The sequence below is a fragment of the Echeneis naucrates genome, chromosome 18 (genome assembly GCF_900963305.1).
Source record: "Echeneis naucrates chromosome 18, fEcheNa1.1, whole genome shotgun sequence".
Lineage (NCBI taxonomy): Eukaryota > Metazoa > Chordata > Actinopteri > Carangiformes > Echeneidae > Echeneis > Echeneis naucrates.
In genome coordinates, this window is record NC_042528.1 from 6092993 (window position 1) to 6113541 (window position 20549).

General features: G+C 38.6%; 1 protein-coding gene across 1 annotated transcript in view; it reads left to right on the forward strand.

The window, feature by feature from the left end:
• The window catches only part of LOC115058750 (glucosidase 2 subunit beta-like), a 105444-nt gene that overhangs the window by 20965 nt on the left and 63930 nt on the right, over positions 1–20549 (forward strand). Inside the window, exon 9 of the mRNA XM_029526234.1 lies at positions 14011–14097. Coding sequence (XP_029382094.1) covers positions 14011–14097 — 87 coding nt within the window. The remainder of the gene's footprint in view (positions 1–14010; positions 14098–20549) is intronic.

The following is a 20549-nucleotide window of genomic DNA, read 5'->3' on the forward strand; positions in this document are numbered from 1 at the left end:
AACCAACATGAAAGGGAAGTTAAAATCTGTGCTCATTTGTTATTTCCGCCATTGAATGGGGAGGCATTCCTAATGAATTCAACTGCATCTGAAGAGGATGAATCAGTATGAATATGCATGAATATGAAAATTTGTACTTAACTGCAACCACAACAAATGGTGATCAAGCTGGGCAAATTAAATGGGGTGCCATTGACGGTAGTTAACAGGCAATTTACATGAGAACTGACAAGCAGCATGTTAGCACCTTAATCAAGGTGCAAGGGCAGCAACAGTTGTACCATATAATTGTGTGTATTGGGAGGGATTTGGATAAGTTACTTGGATTTATAACAATCTATTAATTCTTATGTGATCACCTCCTTAGTATTTCTATCAGGCAATAAATTCTAGCAGCTCTAACATTTAGCCTTTATGTTGCTGCATAGCCAGTGCATGCACTAAATATGTGTTGATTCTTTCAGGGTGATGAATAAATAACTGAATAGAAAGCTGGGATTTCCTCTCTCTGTATGTGGACTAGAAAGGAAAAGAGGTTTATTTCCCCAGCTGCAATTTTTGAAGACGTACATTCTTTCGTCACCCAAAAAGGGCCATATATATATTTTTTATATATATATATATATATTTTTTTTTTTCAAGCTCATTCACTGTTTGTCATTTTCACAGCTTTTTATTAGTTTCCCTTTCTTTTTCCTTCCTTCTAAGAAGCTTTGGCCTCCACAGAAAATTCTGTTTCCACTTCAGCGGCCCATATAATTCAAGAACAGAAAGGATTTTCAGGAGGACAATTTGATGATCAAAGGCACTCAATCCAGGAGGGAAAAGAGATGTTATGAAGTGGCACTAACTCAGTATTCTATCATTATGTTATAGCCCTCCATTCCTGTAGAAACTGTTGTTAATGTAGAATACAGTTCACTTACATTTAGACGGTAATCAGATGCATCCAAGGAGAATTTCTTGTCACGGTTGGAATACTGCAATTTTTGTCAAGGTGTCTACTTTTTTCCATTAACTAAAACAGTGTGCTGACCAGAACGCATTCTTTCAATAACCAAACTGAAACATTTGCTCTAAATCAGCATCTTGTAACGAGTAGACTGTCCTCCCTCTTGTTACTAACCATAGGAAAATACATTCTCGAAAGGCACCGATGTGAAACCGAGCATAGACTGTAGCTATGAAAAGATGAAATTGCCTCTTCTCAAGAATATGCATTAGCACAGAGGTGAATTTCACTTATCCATCTAGTACCTACCTGCCTGCCTTCAAAGCCCCTTACTCAGTCTACCTGAAACGGAAAGGCTGAGGATAGAATATGTTCATTTTTTTTCCACAACAAAATGCTAGAAATCTTCTGATTAAAAAAGAAGACCCCCTTTGGTGTTCAAGCACATATTGATGTTGATAAGAAAAGAACACATTTGGAGGAATTTCACTATTTAAAAGTGTGAGATGAGAAAACATTGCTCTTGAGCTGCCTTATTTTTCAGCATGTTAAAGTCATCTTTGACCTGAACAAATATCATTTCAGTACCCAAGCGAAAACATTTGCATTTAATCAGCATTCTGCGAAGAGCTGCCTGTCCTCCCTCTTGGCATTAGACAGAGGACAATACATTCTCTGAAGCACTGATGTGTGTCCAAGCTCGGACTGTCGCTATGAACAGAGCTGCAGGAAATTGCCTTCTCTCAAGAAATAGGCATTTGTGCAGAGGTGAATTTCACTTATCTACTACCCACCCATCTTCCTCCAAAGCCCTTTACTCAGTCTACCAGAAATGCAGAGATTTCATATAGGATGCTTTTCTTTTCAAGAGGACAATGCAAAAAAGCATGAATGAAGAATGCTAGTAAATCTTTCTCTTTTTTTCTTTTATTTTTAAAGCCACCTCTGATGTTCAAGTAACTCTTCGTGTTGATGTGAAGAGAACAAAGTTGCGTGGCAGAGAGTCTCTCACTTTTTAAAAATGTGTGGATGAAAAATAAAACTCTAGGTGGATGAAAGACTGGGAATCCCCCACTAACAGCTTTACAGTGGGTATGGAAACCATACTTTTTTCACAGTTTAATAATATTGGCTATACCCGAGGGGGTTCCTACATACAGTAGAAAAGCTGACTTTAGTTGGTAACAAGGCAGAAATGAAGACAGGGCAGTTACTGTAATGTAGTTGGGAGGTAGTGGCGCATGGACAAAAGAAAAAACAGAATCTCAAGGATCTCATTATAATGAACTCTTTGACATCCTATAACTGTCTTCAGGAAATCCTGTCATGTCACAGCACTAGTGAACTCCCGCATCAAGCTAAATACAATTAGCTAAATCCTATTTGATAGAAAACCATGTTATTGTGTAAATAACTGAATATGTGGCAAAAAAATCTCACCTCCTCATGCTGTTTTGGAGCTATTGACCATATCACATGATCCTCATCAACAGGTGAAGTTTGGCCTGGTTGTCTTGTCGATGTTGAGGTTAAAATTTCCATTATTCACTTCTGAAATTGAGAATTATTTTGTGAGCTGATGCTAGTAAAGAGACAGGATAAGAGTAAGTATGGTAGCACTGAAGGATTTAGTTGCTTTTATTGTCATTTGCTGACAAAATATAGCAACAATTCTGAGATTTGATTTCATGTTTTAATCCCCTTCAAAAGCAAAAACACAAAACATTAACAGGTTTGAGATTCTCCAATGCGACGATCTTCCTGTTTTGTGTCACCAAAAATTGAATACCTTTTTCAATAATTTATAGGTTTTGTAGTTGTAAAAAATTTTTATTGCTTGATAGTGAAAATAATCACAACCTGGAACTTTGTATGAGATTAATGACTGTTTAGACTAGTGTTTAGTGTTTAGTACTGTTTAGTACAAACTTTATTTTTAACATTAAAGGGACTCCATAATCAATAGTTTACAGCCATAGGTGCATCAAAACATCATAAGCTGTCCTTTGTGATGTTGATCCTCTTCTAACATTTTTTTGTTATAATGGCAGATTGGCAGCATCCAATAGAGCCTAAAAGAAGGCTTGATGTGACTTAATCTTTCTATCATTGCAACTATACTAAACTCTCTTGATGTTCACAACATCCATTGAGACAAAAAACAAGCCCCCCCCCCAAAAAAAAACAAAAAAAAAACCCCAAAAAAACCCTCTGCTGCCCTCGCACACCTATTCCCTACCAACCAAGGTCACTTACTTGGCTGTGCTCTTCACACCATCTGTTTGAGCTGGTTGACATTTGGCCCTAGCCAACACTGAAATCTCACTTCAGAGGGAGCAGTGGCGTATTTGCATTCTGTTTTTGAATGTATGTCAAAGAGGTTGGATTTCAGCATTTTTTTTTCTCTATCTCAAAAGCAGGAAATAAGCTATTGCCTGGACAGGCAAGATATTAGGGAAAAGAAATGTGGAGTGTCTTTTTGAATCAGGATTTTAAAATGTTGTGCTGTATACAGTTTAATTGCTTTTCAATTTTCATATAATGTCCCATATACATTTGACAGTTATCTCAATGTATCACATTGACTGTAATTGCTGGGTGTTTAATCAACACAATAGACAGTGAGGTAATAATTCAAATCACTGCCACATTAATAGAAAGGGAGGAATTCCAGTACGTCTTGATGATTTCTTGCCAGTCTCCAGAAGGGGGCAGCAGGACCCTAAGTTGAATGCCAGCTTATGGAAAAATGGAAAGTCACATTCACAGGTCATTTAATCTCTTTGTTTTGTCATGGGCTGGGCCTCGAGTGCTGTTTTCCAGCCTCGATCTCTTTCTCTCTCCCCTCAAAAAAAAGGAGAGATCCCTCCTGCTTGGAAATGAACAGCTCTCATCTGCTGCCAAGTATTTCCTTTATCATGGATTTGTAGGGAGGTTTTATAAGCTTACATTTATTCCAAGATTTAATGTGTTTGTTTTGAGGAGATTTTTGAGGCATGCGTCTTACTATAAGAGCATTTTTTTTTTTTTTGGGAAAAGCTATATTTAACTTTCTGAAATGTTTTACTCTGGAACAATGACAGACTAACCTACAAGTTTAATATCTGCAGCTGTACTTCCAGTCTTAACTGACTGCATTGATGTAGACCATAATGTTTCTGAACAGCTTATGCACAGGCTTGCCTCTCAACATTGTTTGCTTGTGGATTATATAGATGTTAAAGATAAACCATACACAGTTTCCACCTCACTAACTCAGATGTTAGATGGAATGAGTTGTGTGCAGGCGAGCATAGTCATGGCAGTAACAAATACCATTCATATACAGGTTTTCCATTTTTATTTCTGTTCTTCAATGAGATTATACTCTTGCTTTAAAATTCTGCTGGGTATCTGAGGCTCACTGGGCTACTGGTAAAAAGGGACTTGTCTGCGCCTTCTCCCCCCTCAATAGTATTCATCACCTCCCATCACACGCGTCATGTTTTTGCTTCCCAGCTGGAGTGCTTTCAAATTATATAATGTGAAATGACGGGCTGAAACCAGAAGTGGAGTGATATGCGGTTTGTGGAGCTCAGCTAGAGAAAACTGACCTGCTAAAAAAAACATGGTAATGTGTCATGTTCTTTTGAGATAAGAGGACATTGAGTGGAGGCTGAGGAAGATGAGGAGTGGTATGATGAATGATTTGGGTGGTAACTGTGAAAGACTTTTTAAAATTTGTTTCAGGCTACACACCTGACACTCCTCAATCTTTTTCCTTGCCCTCTCCCTCTGCACCTCTGATATTCTCCATATTTGTCTTCTGTTATGTAACTGCTGAGATTGGATGCACTTGAGGTCGTGCGGATGGTGCAAGCAATAGAACCAGAGGGAGGTCAAAGGTAAGAGCAAAGTGAAGAGGCATCCTTTAGTACTGTAGCAACAAGTCCTGACAGCTGTCTCATATCAAGAATGTTGATCTGCCAGTTATATTTTTACTTACTTTTTTTTCAGGCAGTGTTACAATAGATAAATAATTTACAAACACAAAAGTAAAAAAACCTAAAATAGCTGTGCTGTGTGTAGAAAATGTACAACCGCAGGTCAGATTTATAAAGTTGAAACGCACAGCTGTGTTTGTATCACGTTGACTTCATCGTTTAAAATACTGTCTTACACGCTGTGCTGACAAAAGAGCCTTAAAGCAAGCTTAAGGCAATCATTTGTTTTCTTATCAGCTTTAACCACTTGACAAATACTATTGATGTGGCACCCGTGTAACTGCAGCTCCTGAGAACATGGTACACACTGTACAATGAGACAATCTATGCTGGTGTGTCCTCAACTGAATGCATTGATCAGTGACCTTGTACTGTATCAGAGTAACACAAGGCATTTTACAGCAGTTTCTAAATATCTTTGATGGGGTTATTTCTAAATAATGCAAATATCTGAGAGTGTAGTAGTGGATCACAAAAGTTAGATTATAACAGAGTATATGACCTGCTTATTTTCTGTTTATGTATAGTGGCGGTGGCTGATAAAGTCAGTATTGCAAAATAAAAGGAGCTCTTTATAAGGTCTACTGTTGCCACACAGCTAACATTAGCATTGAAAGCACTTTATTTACCAGTCTAGATGGAGTGCAACACCACTGTTAACGCTATATGGCTTAAAAAAAAACAAAACAAAGTCAGCAAGTTAACCAGCTAGCTCCAGGCAGTCACTTTTTGATGGCTCACTGTAGTCTCCAACCTCCAATCCTCAATAGCACTGCTAAAGGTGTTTACTGTAAACTGTGGTTCATCTTTAAGATTTTGATGTTACTTAGTTGTAGTTACTCTGTTGGGAAGTTGGGGGTTTGCAGCATGTTTACAAAGATGATTTTGATGATGTATCACATGCTCATGATCATGCAAACCACAATAAAACAGATTAGTCCAGGCTGAAAAACACTGGAATTTGCCTTTCAGTAAGAAGCATCAACAGTTTTGATGAATATTACTCTTCATCCATATAATATAACCTTTAAGCTGATATTCAGTGTTTTTCATTTTTGTGTCTTATGTCCTTCAAACTTCTGAATTGGCTGTGTTGTCTTTAATTTCACCTTTCTGAAAATCCTTTATATGACAAAACAGTGATTGATAATGTAATGGTAATTACATTATTACATTGTCAAAATTGGTTTCAACTTGGAGTCACAAAAGAGTAATATTGTATTATAGCCTAACCTAACAATATATTTACCAGCTCATCACACATCCTGTAGATAATATCATCTGAACTACATAAGTCTGCAGATAGACAGCAGAGTTTTTTTTTTTTTTTTTTTAAATATCAAGCCACATCAAATATCCCACATAAACCCCTGTCTGCTGGAAGAGCATCTTGTTGAGGAACCTCATATCCTTTGTGGGCAAACGCTTGATGTGTTTTGTGTTTCCATGGTGACCCCGCTGCACGGCACATAAGACAATAATGAAAGCTCTCAAAGGCCGCAGGGGCACCACAACAGTGCATGTCCTCAATGTTTCAGCTATTGTGGCACTTGGAGGAGTTACACAACCTGACGTTCACCCTGAGAATGTTTCTTTCCCCCATCATCTCAGGGCTTTTGAGACCGGCAAAGATTGGGCTTGCTAGCAAAGGGATGACACACGGAATGACAAAACTCCTGTGTCTGTCTGTCAGGCTTGGTCTTTATCCGACTGACATTTGCTGGCTCAGGCTCATCCAGGCTCTGGAGAAGCCAGGGATAAGAGTCAGACACAGATGGCTTTTTCCCTTGCAATTCTGCCTAGCGCAAGATTCAGAAGGGGGGAAAAATTGTTTCCAAATCTTCATCCTGACTCTCTGAAATATAATTGCCTCTACAAAGTATAAAAAAACCAGAGTCTTCACATACTGCATCGTTGTTTTGGGTTATTTGTCATATGCTGTTGTGCAGTGCTGTATATTTTTTTCTCAGCTGACCCAACCTATTGGTGATTAAGGCTTGTTGGGGCTGTTACTTCAGCAGAGACATTATTTGTCCTCTGAGTAAGTCAAAAGAACAATGCAAGAATGTCTTGTGCCATTTAAAACTGATGAGCCAAAGCCAGCATGAAGGAGGAGAGGGGAGGTGTAGGTGTTAAATTGATTGGCGAGAGAAAAAAGCATCTGCTTTGCAATAGCTTAACAGTTGCCTCAGAAGCACGCCTGCTATTGTTTCCAAACAAGAATACCCACTTCTGTGTGCCGAGGAGTGTCGCCTTCTGAAGAAATGTGTGAGAGGGATAGAAATTGTTGCATAAGAAACATTTAGAAACATCTTTTTTCAGCTCTCCAGGACCTTGATCTATTTTATTTTTTTCATAACTGCCTCAACTCGTTTTCTGTTTTACAGGCAGTTCAGAGTTAATATGTGGGCAGAGAACAAAAGGCAGGAGATATAAGGCTGGAGTCAGCAGCTGATCCAATGACACAAATGACACCAAGATGAGAGGGTCCCAGGTGTAGTCATGACTCAAGTAGAACTCCAAGATAGGAGGTTGTGATTGAGGGGGCAAGGAGTGAAAAGAAGCATGAGGGCATCATGGGAGCTTGCCTCCTGTGTGACAAGCTGCCTGTTGTGTTCATACTGCTTGACAGCAGGAAAAGCAAAGAGACAGGACACCTGACCCTTTTGACCTCCACCCAAGTAAGACAGGACTCAGACTTCTGCTACTGAACAGCAGTGGCATGTGTGTGCACCTCACTTGTCTCTGCATTTATTTCAGTAAAGTTGGGTCACAATGTTAGACGTCCCTGGCGTTCACATATCAGACATTTTTGCTGACTGGAAAGGCCAAAATGCTCAGAGAAGACGTTTGTGTTTGCAGTTTTTCCCCACGTACTCTTTTTAGATGCTCATTTGCCTCTTACACAAAAATCATGTTCATCTGCAGAATTCCTTCTACAATGATGAGACAAGTTAGAGTTTGGGCTTGCCTCCATGTCGAAAAGTAAAGCGGAATGTAATTGCACTGAACTTACAAGTGGAATTCAATATAAGTAATGCTAGAGTTAGCCATTAAACAAGGAAATGTATTAGCAGGGCACAGCCTTCATTGTCTTGATTCTGATTCATAAAGCCCGTATATCAGGAAATGGTCAAAGAAATGGCATAAAAGTCATCCTTAATTAAAGATTTTCCTTAAGCATATCTCTATAACTGTGCAAGATAGAAACTCAGGGAAAATCTGCACTGTGGCCAAGTGAATGAACCCAGTCCTGCATTTGTCCTTGTTTACCAGGCACTTTTGGTTTTGATGCCAGACTGAAGGTGCAGCAAATGCAATTATTGCTCTTTAATTGGCACTTGGAATTAGTTGCCTTCCACGATGAAAAAAATTGAGCTGTCTTTTTCTGCATTTTTCTGCACACAGGTCATCATTATTTTGCAATTCTTTTAAGCATTTCAACACTCACCTATAAATGAAATTTCTTTAAGAGTTATCTGTTTTCTCAGTCATATTGCAATTAAAACCATAATTGCTGCCTGGCAAAGTTTCTGTTTGCAGTGGGGAATACCACGATCACAGTATGCACCGCATGTTAATGGTTAGGATGTGGTTAGGAGGGGGGAGAGGGACTTTGACACCAGAGATAGGGCTGTAAATTCCTGATTTCTCTGTGGTTAGGTTCATGCACCAAAAGCAATGTTAAAAACCAATAATTCCACAATCCCGCAAGTTCCCTCAAGGGGGTTATGTCATGCTGGAGTTTTTATGAGCAGATACTGTTAAATATCCTCTTGAGACAACCTAAGCATGGTCAGCAGTTAAGGTTCATGGAAATAAAATGTCATGGTCCTTTTTAGCACAATATAACACATATTACACATAGTTACAGATACAACATTTGGTAATAGCTCAAAATGGGACCTGGACTCTGGGTCCAATATATCAATGTATTCCCAATTGAGCACACAGTTTCCAACCCATGTGCTGTAAGAGCACCACACTATTTCCTTGGAACAGATATGTAATATGCAAGACAGTCATCCTTGTGTCCCTGTTGTGTGCTTTTATAATGAAACGAAGGGCCTTATTGTCCTCATGTTCTCATGCTTGTATAATCGGCATCTCCTGTGTCTGTTGTATAATGCATTTCTACATGTACCAGGTGTGATTGTGTCTCTGTGCACTTAAGTCAGGATCAATATTGTTGTCACTCTCGCTGCCTTGCTCCCTCCCTCCCTGCTTCATTCTCTTTACTCACGCACTTCCCTCACTCCTTCTACAGAGTGACATTTATTAATTAAATATGGTGTACTGCCGCAGGATGTGCTTCCTTTTCCACTATCTTCAGACACTAATAATTACATTGGCATTTAGCTCCGTGATAAGCAGACCCTATGGCCTTTATGAAATGTACCCTAGGCCCGGATACTGAGCAAAATATAGACTGATGTGATGCTATATATTGATCCATCTGCCCGTCTTCTCGCTTTTATCTTAAGAAAAGAGGTGTTGTTCTTTAGCATGGTTGAAGTATCAACAAAACCACCTGATTTAAACACCATTAAAGGCTGAAATCAAGTTTTGCTGTAAATATGCCTCATGTAATTCTGCTTCCAGGTGAGTTTTGTGAATGAGCGCTGAGCTAATGGAGTTGTTTTAGGTGAACAAATGCCATAAGCCATGCTTATCTGTATCCTTAGTACCCTTATTTTGAAGGGATTTGTTTTATGGTATTGTGCAGAATTTTGGGTTGCAGCTGATAATTGTTTTCATTATTATTTAAACTACTGATTATTTTCTTCATTGGTCTATAAAATATCCATAAACAGTAGAAAAACACCCAAGACAAATTCAAAGAGCCAGTCCAATAAATGTCATATTTTCTCCAAAGCATGATGGAAAACCCAGAGATTTTCAATTTATTATCACATAAAAGTAATGAAACCAGAAAATTAACATTTTTGAAGCTGAAATTTTAATTACTTGCATTATTTGATTAAAATGTTGACAGTTGTTGCAGCTCTAACAGTCTTAATGTGTTAATGCCTCTAAAATAAAGCTTGTGTTCATATGATGGAAAGAGGGGACAATTAGTTTTTAAACTAAATGTTTTCATTATGAACTGATTTGTCTCATTTAGTTTCTGATTTATCTGTGAATCCATCAGTTTAGTCTACTATTTGTCACAACATTGTAGCCCAAGCCCAAGATCAGCTCAGATCGCATGTTTAACATTTGCAACTATGCAATTCAGTTTACAGAAACTTAAAATAGACAAAACTACTAAAGCAACCAATATGAAGACTGTAATCATGGAATATGTGGTGTTCTCCGCTGATTTAGATTAAGCAACTAAATTTTTCGCCACTTGTAGATTTTGACAATGTTACCTAAAAAGAAGTTTAAAATGAAAGCGTTTTAAGTGATTTACGAAACAAAATAATTCACTTTGCATTGATAAATGTCTGAGTGGTACAGTTTAGGTATATTTTCCTGGAGTCTCATGCAACTGAAACGTAGTGTGACTTCCAATGACTGAATATAGCATCAAGATAAAAACAGCATTTTGATAAAACACAGAAATGGCAAGGATAAGCTATTTAGTATTTCCCTTTAAGATTATGCCTCAGTAGATTTATATGAGGTTAGGCAAAAAGCTTAAGAGAATTAAGTTTGATTCTGCTCTACTTAATTACTTTGCTTCAGGTGGTCTAATAAGTCTGGTACATTGTAAGATTATTATGTGGCTTATCAAGCTTCAGGGATATATCAGTTGATGCTTAAATCACAATTACTGTAAACACACATTTAGTTTTTAAATGCTCCCTTGCACCAGCCACATTTTAATAAGTTGTCAGAAAATAGCCTGCCATCTCTCCTCTCGGTTGCCTGGTGTTATTGTTCCCTGATTCCCCTGATTTGTCTTTCACTCAGCTAATGTTGTTTGTCAAAAGGTGATACAATCACTGTGGGGAAAAAAAGAACATGCTAATTGCATAGAGCAGTGTGAGGCAATTACTCTGGGTCCAACTGAATAATATCTGATCACCAAATCAAACTTTTTTGAGTTTTGAGTCTCTCTTGTTCCTAAATGGTTTTAGCTGAAATTACCAGCACAAGTTTGGGACCTTTGGACTCGGGGAGGTTGCATGTGTCATTCGAGTATTAGCAAAGATAAACAGTCTGCTCTGCCATTTGAGAAATCTCCCTTTGACTTCTATTGTTTTGGTTAATGTTCCCTTGGTTGTCTATCAAAGGGCCTGAAAGGGAATCACCATTGAGTTCTCTCTGAATAACATGCTGTGCTGCTGTGTTTGCTGCTATATACTTGACTGAGCGAAGGATAAAAGCCCAAATTGAATGACAGAGATGTTTAATTAAGGCGAAGTGACATTTAGTTGCTGACAGCCTCACTACATATGTGACTTTCTGCTCATGTATTTGCACCTTCAGTATGCACACACATGCCGTATGTGCTTTAATGCTGTGTAGGAGTGGTAATATTTTCAGTTGTGTGGGTTCATGGTAATAGATGTATCATCTTTTTGTTTGTGCTGTTTCCACATATCTGCAAGGTGATACATTTCATAACTCTGACTAGAAACCCAATATTCTCATGCCAGGTGAATATAAGCGATATTTGTAGAACTGCACTTGTGGGACTAGCTGGATCTATCAAATAACATAGCACAGTATATAACCATGTTATTTCATCTTTCCACTCTCCCCTCTGTAAGGCAATATCTTTGCATACTGTTTTGTCAGCCGTCTTGTTAGTTTGGCTTAAATCATATGTAGAGCTTATTAGAACTGTTAGAATTTTTACATAAAGGGGAGAAAAATATCCCAGAAACTGCAGATCAGACCCAGCCTACAAATTAACTGTTCTGTCAAGTGTGTAAAAGTGATACAGGCTTGACTGTGTGGAGAAGAGCTTAAGGTGCTGAATCTTATAAGGCAGGCAGGTATGACCACCTTCCATATTATGTGGCTGATTGATACCAGCAGATGTACCAACCCCCGACACCGAAAACACTCCACAACAGTGGGTGCCAGTAGCTAGTGGCTCAATTGTGCACTAAATACCAATAGACCACATTAGAGTGCAGCAGGGAGGGTGTATCATCTTGGTTCCTTCGACTAAAGGTCATTTAGATTCTTCTATTGGTTTTTGAAACTCTGTGACAAAAAAAAAAAGAGGACTTTTTGATTTGATTTTTGACATCGATATGTGTTGGCCATATGTAAGCAGCTAATGTTGAATAATGCATGGTTATAAATGAACTGTATCATGACTTCAAGATCACTACCACCAAGCCTGTAGTTTCAAATCTATAAATTAATAATGATTTTTTGGAAGTGTCTTAAGTATAAATATAGTTCTGTAAAGAAGGACTGGTGAGTAGATTTTCTGTTTTTGTTGTTAAATGCGTTTAGAGGATACTTAATGTTCCTTATAACCTCACTTAGTTTGGTTTGTTAAAGCATATAAACACACTGACATTTTTTATGTTTTACAATAAAATGTGAAAATTGCTTCAGCCTGTGTTAACCACAGACATTATTTCAGGCATCTAATCAAAAATCCCATCTACTATACCCATTAACTTTGGGACAAGTTAACCAGGGCTGTAAAAATGCTGACTTATTACCAGGCTAGGGCAAAGGTAGGACTTATTCCTGCAGCGCTATGAACATATCAAGCCACCACATCTCATTTATAAAATTAAAATAAGCAAACCTAATACCTGATACCTAATACCTAATAACTAACTTAAAATCTAAAACAGATAAAACCACTACATCCTTACATTTAAGAAACTGTATTGAATGGAAATGAAATTATGAAAATGTTATCGAAATTGATGCAATGGAATTTTTAGCTAATGGATTAATCAACTGTTCCAGCTCTACTATGCTATCTGGCACTGTCTTTCTACTCTTTTGCTAACTCCTTAAACAAAGGTCAGGTTTACAGTATCATGCAAGGGCATTTCAGCAGTGAATAAGCAGAAAAACAAATGTTGGAAAAGAAACACTGAACTTTTGGATTGAACAAAACCCCCATTCAGCTTATTGCCTCTCTTTGCATTTAGTATATTTTTTATGTGTTTCAAACAAACACATTTCAATTTGGCTTTGAAAAGACAACCTAAGCACAAAAGGACTCACTCATGTCCAAGGTGATTCACAGCCCCTGTCTTCCAGTCCAAATGTTCAGATCCACAGTTGTGTTTATTAGCTTAGCTTAATTGTGCATAGTATCTAAAGGTCAGCACCTGGTGTGATACATCGCTGCCAAAATGGCTTCCAGGGGACATTGTTTCAGATGAATAAACACTGAAAGTGGCACCACCTTCCACCTGTCCTTCCTCCTTTACCTCCCAATACGTAGGCGCATTGCATTCGGCTTTCTTCAGGCCTTGCACAAGGTCTTGTGACCGATGGGCATCCACTGGTATGCACCGCCTCACTGACTTCAATTTCAGATGGCAAAGGGCAGCAGATTAATGTTGTTAAGAGTCCCCCACTATCCTTTTTTTTTTTTTTTTTTTTTTTTAAATACAAGAGCCCATGTTTATTCAAATAGGAGGAATGATATGTTTGTTCCCCAGTGAATTAAAACATGCAATATAGCTGTATAACGACCGCCTTTTCCGTGATGAATGGTGTTTGATGTCTTCCTTTTGACTATAAAAGCTGATTTGATGAGAGAGTGACTTGAATGGATAAGCATATATGGCAGCAGCAATTATTGGGAGGTGAGCTAACTGGGAGATGGCCGATGGACATTTTATTTTCAGTTTTGTAATGCATGTTTTTGTGAGCCCATACCTCTTGGGCCACAAGGCACTAAATGTGGATCAGAACATATACCTTTTTTTGTTTGCTTTTGTTTTTTGTTTTTTTTTTTGTAAGATTTGTACACTGATTGTATAGGTTGTGCAAAAGGTTGCATGAAGAATTTGCAAGAAAACAAAACACATAATATGTTGAGTGCTAATAAAAATACAGAGGTTTTAGGCTTTTGCATATTGACATTTTATATTGACTTAAAATCTAAAGGTGACTCATGCTTTTCATTCCCAGGCTTTGTTGGAAGGAAGCCATCAGATGAATCTCACCAAGTTTCAACACACACTCTGGAACATCCTGACCAAAGGCGACAGTCTCAAGGTGAGCTTAAGCATTTTCATTTCCACCAGCCTCTTCTTTCTCTCTCCCTGTGTTTTCCCCATATTTTTTCAAGATAATGATATTCTGCATTCTGTCCTCCATCATTTTATTCCCTGAATAATGGCCCAGTTATAACAGAAATTGGCACAGTGAAATTCATTGACTTGTTCATGTGAAATGTCTTCTCTGTGCTGGAACACTATATAGCGACCATTCATAAATCGTATGAATGATCCACAGGTGTCATTTGTTGTTGTTTCTTTTGTAATTGTACTGTGATGTTTAGATCTAGTCTCAACTTAAATACCTCAACAACCTTTGGATGCATTCCCCCTGAGATTGAATATCTTAGGTCTCCAGATGATGGTCATTCATTGGAATTTCATATAGCTCTAAACTGATGGTGGAATTTGTGGTTCTGAGTAAAATATTTATTCATCTTGTTTTATCATACTTTGGTTTGGTGCTACCTGGTAAACGTTTGCATCCTTACACAATTAAGTGAGGTAGTGGAACATGGGGGCCTCAATGCTCCTTAGCTCAAAGCACCTCTGGAACTAATGCAGTTTTAGAGAGCTTTTCAACATGGCTGTAGGCTTCTGTTCTTGTTTTTCTGTCTTATCCACGCTATCCCTCTGTACCATTTGACCTACTGGAGCCAGATGTCACATCAGTGAGGTTTTTGAGGTGTATGTGCTGGCTTCTCAAAAACCCCTTGTCTCACACAATGACCCTGTCTGTATAAATCAGAAAGGGGGAGAATGTTTTTATGTAAGTTTGGACTGTCAAGACAGCTTGCACTTGGTTTTACTGTTATCCAAATTTAAAAGCACAGGCTGGGTTTATTAAATAGATGTTCGTACACAAATTAGACATTAGTATCTTTACTGGCCGTGTGCAATATCCCCCAAGAATGATATACGACAAAGGTAAACCTAGATAATAAGAACGAAAAATCATATACCTCTAACTGAAACGTGCAAAAGCTCAATTATTCTGAAGTTGTAAATGCAGCTCCAGTTGATTTGATGCAGTGCTGTCCCTGTAGTTACCAAACTGTGATTAGACTCATGGTTCAATGACGACCACAAGATAAATTACAGCACAATACCTTTCTCAAGCGGGTGAGAACTTTGTGTTCCTAAACTGCTGGTATGTTTTTCTCTGAGCACAGCTTTATAAACCACATTTTCATTTGACAACTAAAGCCTAGAAGAAAATGTCTGTGCCCCTCTCCATCTCCTGAACCGAGAACGTAGAGAGCTGGAGATACCATCCTTTCATTTCCGCTCCTCCAGATAAAAAGATGAGAGAGGGTGAGGACGAAAGTGAGGCCTATCGCTGGGCAGCAGTGATTGAGTCCCTTCGCTAAGCCACATTGAGAATCTGCTCAAATAACCCATTCTGCCGATAAGAAGCTAGTCATTTCCATAGACAAAAAACATTGGGGTTCAGATTAGATTTCACCATCCGCCTGGCTTATCTTGGTGTTCCTTCATCATAAATGTGAATTTTATAAAGCCAACTCCTGTTCCCCATCTTTTCATGAAAACATTATTGAAATATGTAGGATTAAAATGGAAGGATTTTATTTACTGTATTATTGTGAGTGACTGGGCCATGTTTTGTCTCAACTTGTCCTAAAAATATATTTAAACAAATTTTAAATAAACTGCTGAGTGTCAATTAATAATCTTCACTTAACATAGTTATTTTACCTGCAAGTCTTTGATCAAAGAGAGTTTAATGTCACTTGAGTTTGATTCTCAGCCTTAGACGCTTCCTTCATTTATTTTCCAGGTCAGGACTCACCTGGAATTCACACCAAATATCAGTCAGTATGATCAGTATTTGTGTGGAGATCATTTTCTAAACTACGAAAATGTGATGCATGCCAAAAATTCTTCAGAAAGTGTGTTCAGTAAGGATTAACAGTAAAACAGGGTTTAATATACGCTATTATTATTATTAATGGTGTGCATTAGCATATATATATATATATATATATGTTTTTAGCATCCCCATTAGTGTTCACAAAGACGTGGCTAGTTTTCCTAGTTTCCAAACAAAAACATCACTGAAAACAAACCACAGTTTAAATCCACACAATATTAATAGCAAGGAAAAATAAAATAAGCCAAGGTCAGGTGATAAGTGAAACAACTGTACAGGAGAAATTTTCTCTTCTCCAGAACACTTTCAGTCTGCAAATAACCTTGAAGTACACTTGTGTTTATTTTGTGAGAGCCTGAAAATGTTTGAAGTGTTTAATGTCTTTGGCTGAACGTGGTGCTGGAACAATCATTTTATCTGTTCCTGATCATTTTTGCTCTCCTTTGTTTGACGACACTGTGCTTGATGTCATTGTATTTGGAGTCGTAAAGTTCTTGCTTTACCCCCCTTATTTACAAATGGTCAACAGTCAGCTTGTGAAAAGAATTAAAAAGTCACAACAATTTTTAGTTGGACCACAGAAAGCATCACTCACTAACCAGTAAGAGGAGGCCATGTGAGTGATAAGGTCACACCATTAGTGCTGGCCTTTGTTCTTTGTTCTTTCAACCTGATTTCATGCAAACAAGCACATTTGTTGCTCCACCAACCAATTTCTTTCCCCCCACAATTGCATCAAATGCAAGGTTGGGCTTTCCTGCAGACCAACCTCTGACCGTACGACATCTGATGGCGCTACAAACATTCCCTCTGAGCTCTCATTGTTTTATAAGCAATTTTAGCTGAGATCACTGCACTGTCATTGTGCAGTCATTGTGCATTATTGTAAGATAATGTTGAGGTGATGCAATTAAGATTTTTATGGTTCAGTGCAACAACTTGAAATTGGCTTCAAGTAACTGTAGCTTATCATAAAGACTGTAGTTTTCAGTGCTGTCCAACCATTTACTTAGTTTGCTTAAGATGAACTTAAAAGATCTTAGTATTTGCTTCTCTTGCTGTCGGCTTATGTATTGGACTAAGAGGTCTAAGATACTTGAACGCTCGAGTTTCCATATTCTTGGCTTCTTGTTGCTCTTCACTACATCGAGCAGTGGGTAATCCATTCAAATTTAGCAACATGTTCTCATTGTCTTGAGATGTCTAAATGAAAGCTCCTGATCAGGTGTATATTGCACAAAATGTCACATTTTGGTGATAGATTTAACCTTTTCATCCAAGTACAAAAGGACGAGGCCTGTTCGTGTTATGCTTCCACATAACACAGGACCTGTGGTGGCTAATGGTGTGCTTGCATTCCACAATCCACACCATAACGTCCCTTACATAATGCATAACCCAGCAACAGATGCCATCAGAAATACAATGGCCATACAGTGCTGTCTGTCTCAGAAGCAAACATTGCTAATGACTCACCGCATCGCTCATAAGCCTAATTAGGAGCTAATTTGAATGTGGCATTAACCTCTCCTTTGTTGCCTTGTCAGAGGCTTGCCAGATCATTGGCCTCCATTAAAGTAAAAACGTTGAGGCTCACCTCAACCTGAAGTGTCAAATTTCTTCCACCTCTACTTCTTTGAATTTGTGGGTTGGATGATAAAATAACCAATACTTCCTCATTCCAATCAACACAAAAGATATGTTGGCCTCAATGTTCAAAGTTTGTGCTGGCTTTCAAAGAGATCTCAGCAGTTAAAATGGCAGTGAATATATATTAGTTCAGTTAGTCAAGTATTTCCTGGCTAAAAGTTACAAGTTGTCATGCTATAATATACTCAGTGTGCTATGAGCATTAACTGTGATAAGGACATTGTCTCCTAGTTAAAGTTAGTTGGAAATGCAGGAATCAAATGTGTCAGCAGTTGCAAATAAATGTTGTGGGTATTAAGAGGGCACAGCAGAATTAGTGGCGTGTTTTTGGGAATTGGGGATTTTTACTGTGGAGACTGACACGCTGTTAGGGGTGCATTTGTGTGAACATTTAATGGAGCCCCTGCTGGTCTCCCTGTCGCCCCCACCCTTCCCACCCCCTTGTCACTTGTAAGGAGGCCTAAGCAAACCTGACATCAAGAGCATTTACGGGACTATCTGTCATCTATCGCTCCCGACCTCTCCTCAATCGTTTTTAAGCAAAGACAACTTTGGTGAATATTTCATGGGGTACACTGCCTCAGTTTCACTGTGTCGAGCAGAGAGAGTGGCACGCGATGACGACTGACAGGCTCATGTGCCGACGACCGTTAGGAGACAATCTTTCTTTTTGGTGTTTTGTCCTGACACACCTACTCCTTTTTCCCTCCCGTCTTCCTTCTGTCACAGACTACAGTTCTTGCAGCTGAGAGAGTCTGCCTGCTGATCACGTAGCTGTTTCTTTAAATATTAGTATGACTACAGAACTTCTGCCGATCCATCTGATATGCCCAGTTAAAATGCCAACATATGGATAAAAATCTGCTTTAGCACAGACTGCAACATTTATAACACTTAATGATTTGATTACAGGCTTTCAAGATCGTACAGAAACTTTAACAGTGATTCTTTTGCCAACTTTGATATTTACAATAAAGACCAAATTTTTTTCATTAACTAAAGGGCCATGTTCAATTTGTAAAAGCATTTTTTCAAGGGTAAGGCAATGCCTTCACATAAAATCATTCCTTTTGGTGTAAGAGATTCCATCTGCCATTACCTTAGTAAGATTACCTTAGCCTTCCCTTTCATTTAGCTACAGATTGCAAAAATGTGCTGTATCAACCACAAAATAAAACCCCTAAACAATCACTTTTGTTGTCTTTAAGCGCTACCCTAACACCAGTGGCAGTATCATGTTTCTCAAATGTAAGCCTCAATGATTGCCTTTACTGTTATTGCTTCATTACCCTCTTCAACATTCAATTTCATGGAGGGATGAGAAAATGCTCCCTTTTCATGCTACTTATGAAGATTTGACACCACTACTGTATGCTTGCTTTGCTGCTGCCGCTGCGTCACCACTCTCTCCCTTCTCTCATGCTCTCTTATTCAATAAACAGTGCACTTGCTTGACTTACAGTAGGTTTCCGCCTTGCCTTGCTCAGTGTGACGAGCAGCTGAATGGTGTCACAGTTAACAGGGGCAGCTCTGTTGCTCTGTTGTGACAACATTTGTTTGATGTAAAAGTGGTAGTCCTCGACTGCCATGTTCTCCCCTTCTGCTCTTTTGCTTTCTTGTTCCTTCTCTCTCTGGATCTCACCGTTGTCACACATTGGGGAAGCCAACTGGCATGACCTGAAAGTGTAACGACACCACACAAACTGCCATCTTTCTCCCCATCCAACATGTTTATATACATTCACAGAAATGCATACATTTCTCTAGATTAAACAACTTTAATTGGCTCTCAATCTTGTCTGAAGTGGTATCCCATGATGCAGCAGTGGGTGCTAGTGATGTATAAAAAATGCAACATGTTTGTGCATGTGTTTGTCCTTCAGTTCAATAAGATTGTATTTTCAGCATGCAAAGGCACATATACATAAATTTGCCGTACGTCCATGGATTTACTGACTGTAGATTTCACCATGAAGAATGCTCCTTTAAAAAAACAAAAAGAGAAAAAATATCCACACACGCACGAACACACACGCTCAAACAAGTACCAGTGAACTCTGGAAAATGCAGCATACATCTCAGTACCATTTGTAGTCTAAACATGGTTAAAAGATGTGACTCATACCAGAGTAATCCTCCCCAGTATCAAACATAATATCAATTCATGCCTGAAAGTAAAACATAATAACATGTAAGAATACACAGGAACGTTTTCTTGTACGGGAAGAGGATGTAGTTCGGAAGTGCCATTAAAATTAATCAAAAGACTCTTGTTAAAACCACTCTGTCACTCTTCTTGCTGCAAGCTGGAGATGCAGATGAGGAGAGTGCCAGCAGCCATGTATGGGATCGGGAAAAGAAAATCACTCAGGGTATCTTTGTCCTCTGTTTGAACAGTGCGGCATAAGGCGGGGGGTAGAGGGTGGGTGTAGTTAAAGATGGGTGGGAGGGAATAAGAGAGATGAAGATTCTCACAGCTGCCCAGCCTGAGGCCCAAAATGTGTGGCGTTTTCCTCGTCACTGCGTCACCAGCCATCCGTTCTCGCCTGTCATTATTTTACCTCTCACAGAGCACACGCATATGCACACTTACACCATCACACACTGCCCTTGTGCTGCCTTGATCTACTATAAATGCTGCCAGCACCCAACTCTCAAATATACAGAAAATACATTTTACATTTTTTTTGTTGCAGTAGAAACAGAACAATTTTATCCAGTGAAGTGGTCAAAACCATCTGTAGCTTTGTGTCAATGTAATGTATTTTTTTTGTTTAACATACAAACAAGTTTTCAGCATCAGTTTTTGATGTTGCAAAAACATCTCAAGAAAATCAATAAGATTAGTCATTTTGTTGCCTAAAATGTTTCTTAAAATATTGGCTGAGAAACTGAGGTAAAAAAACCTG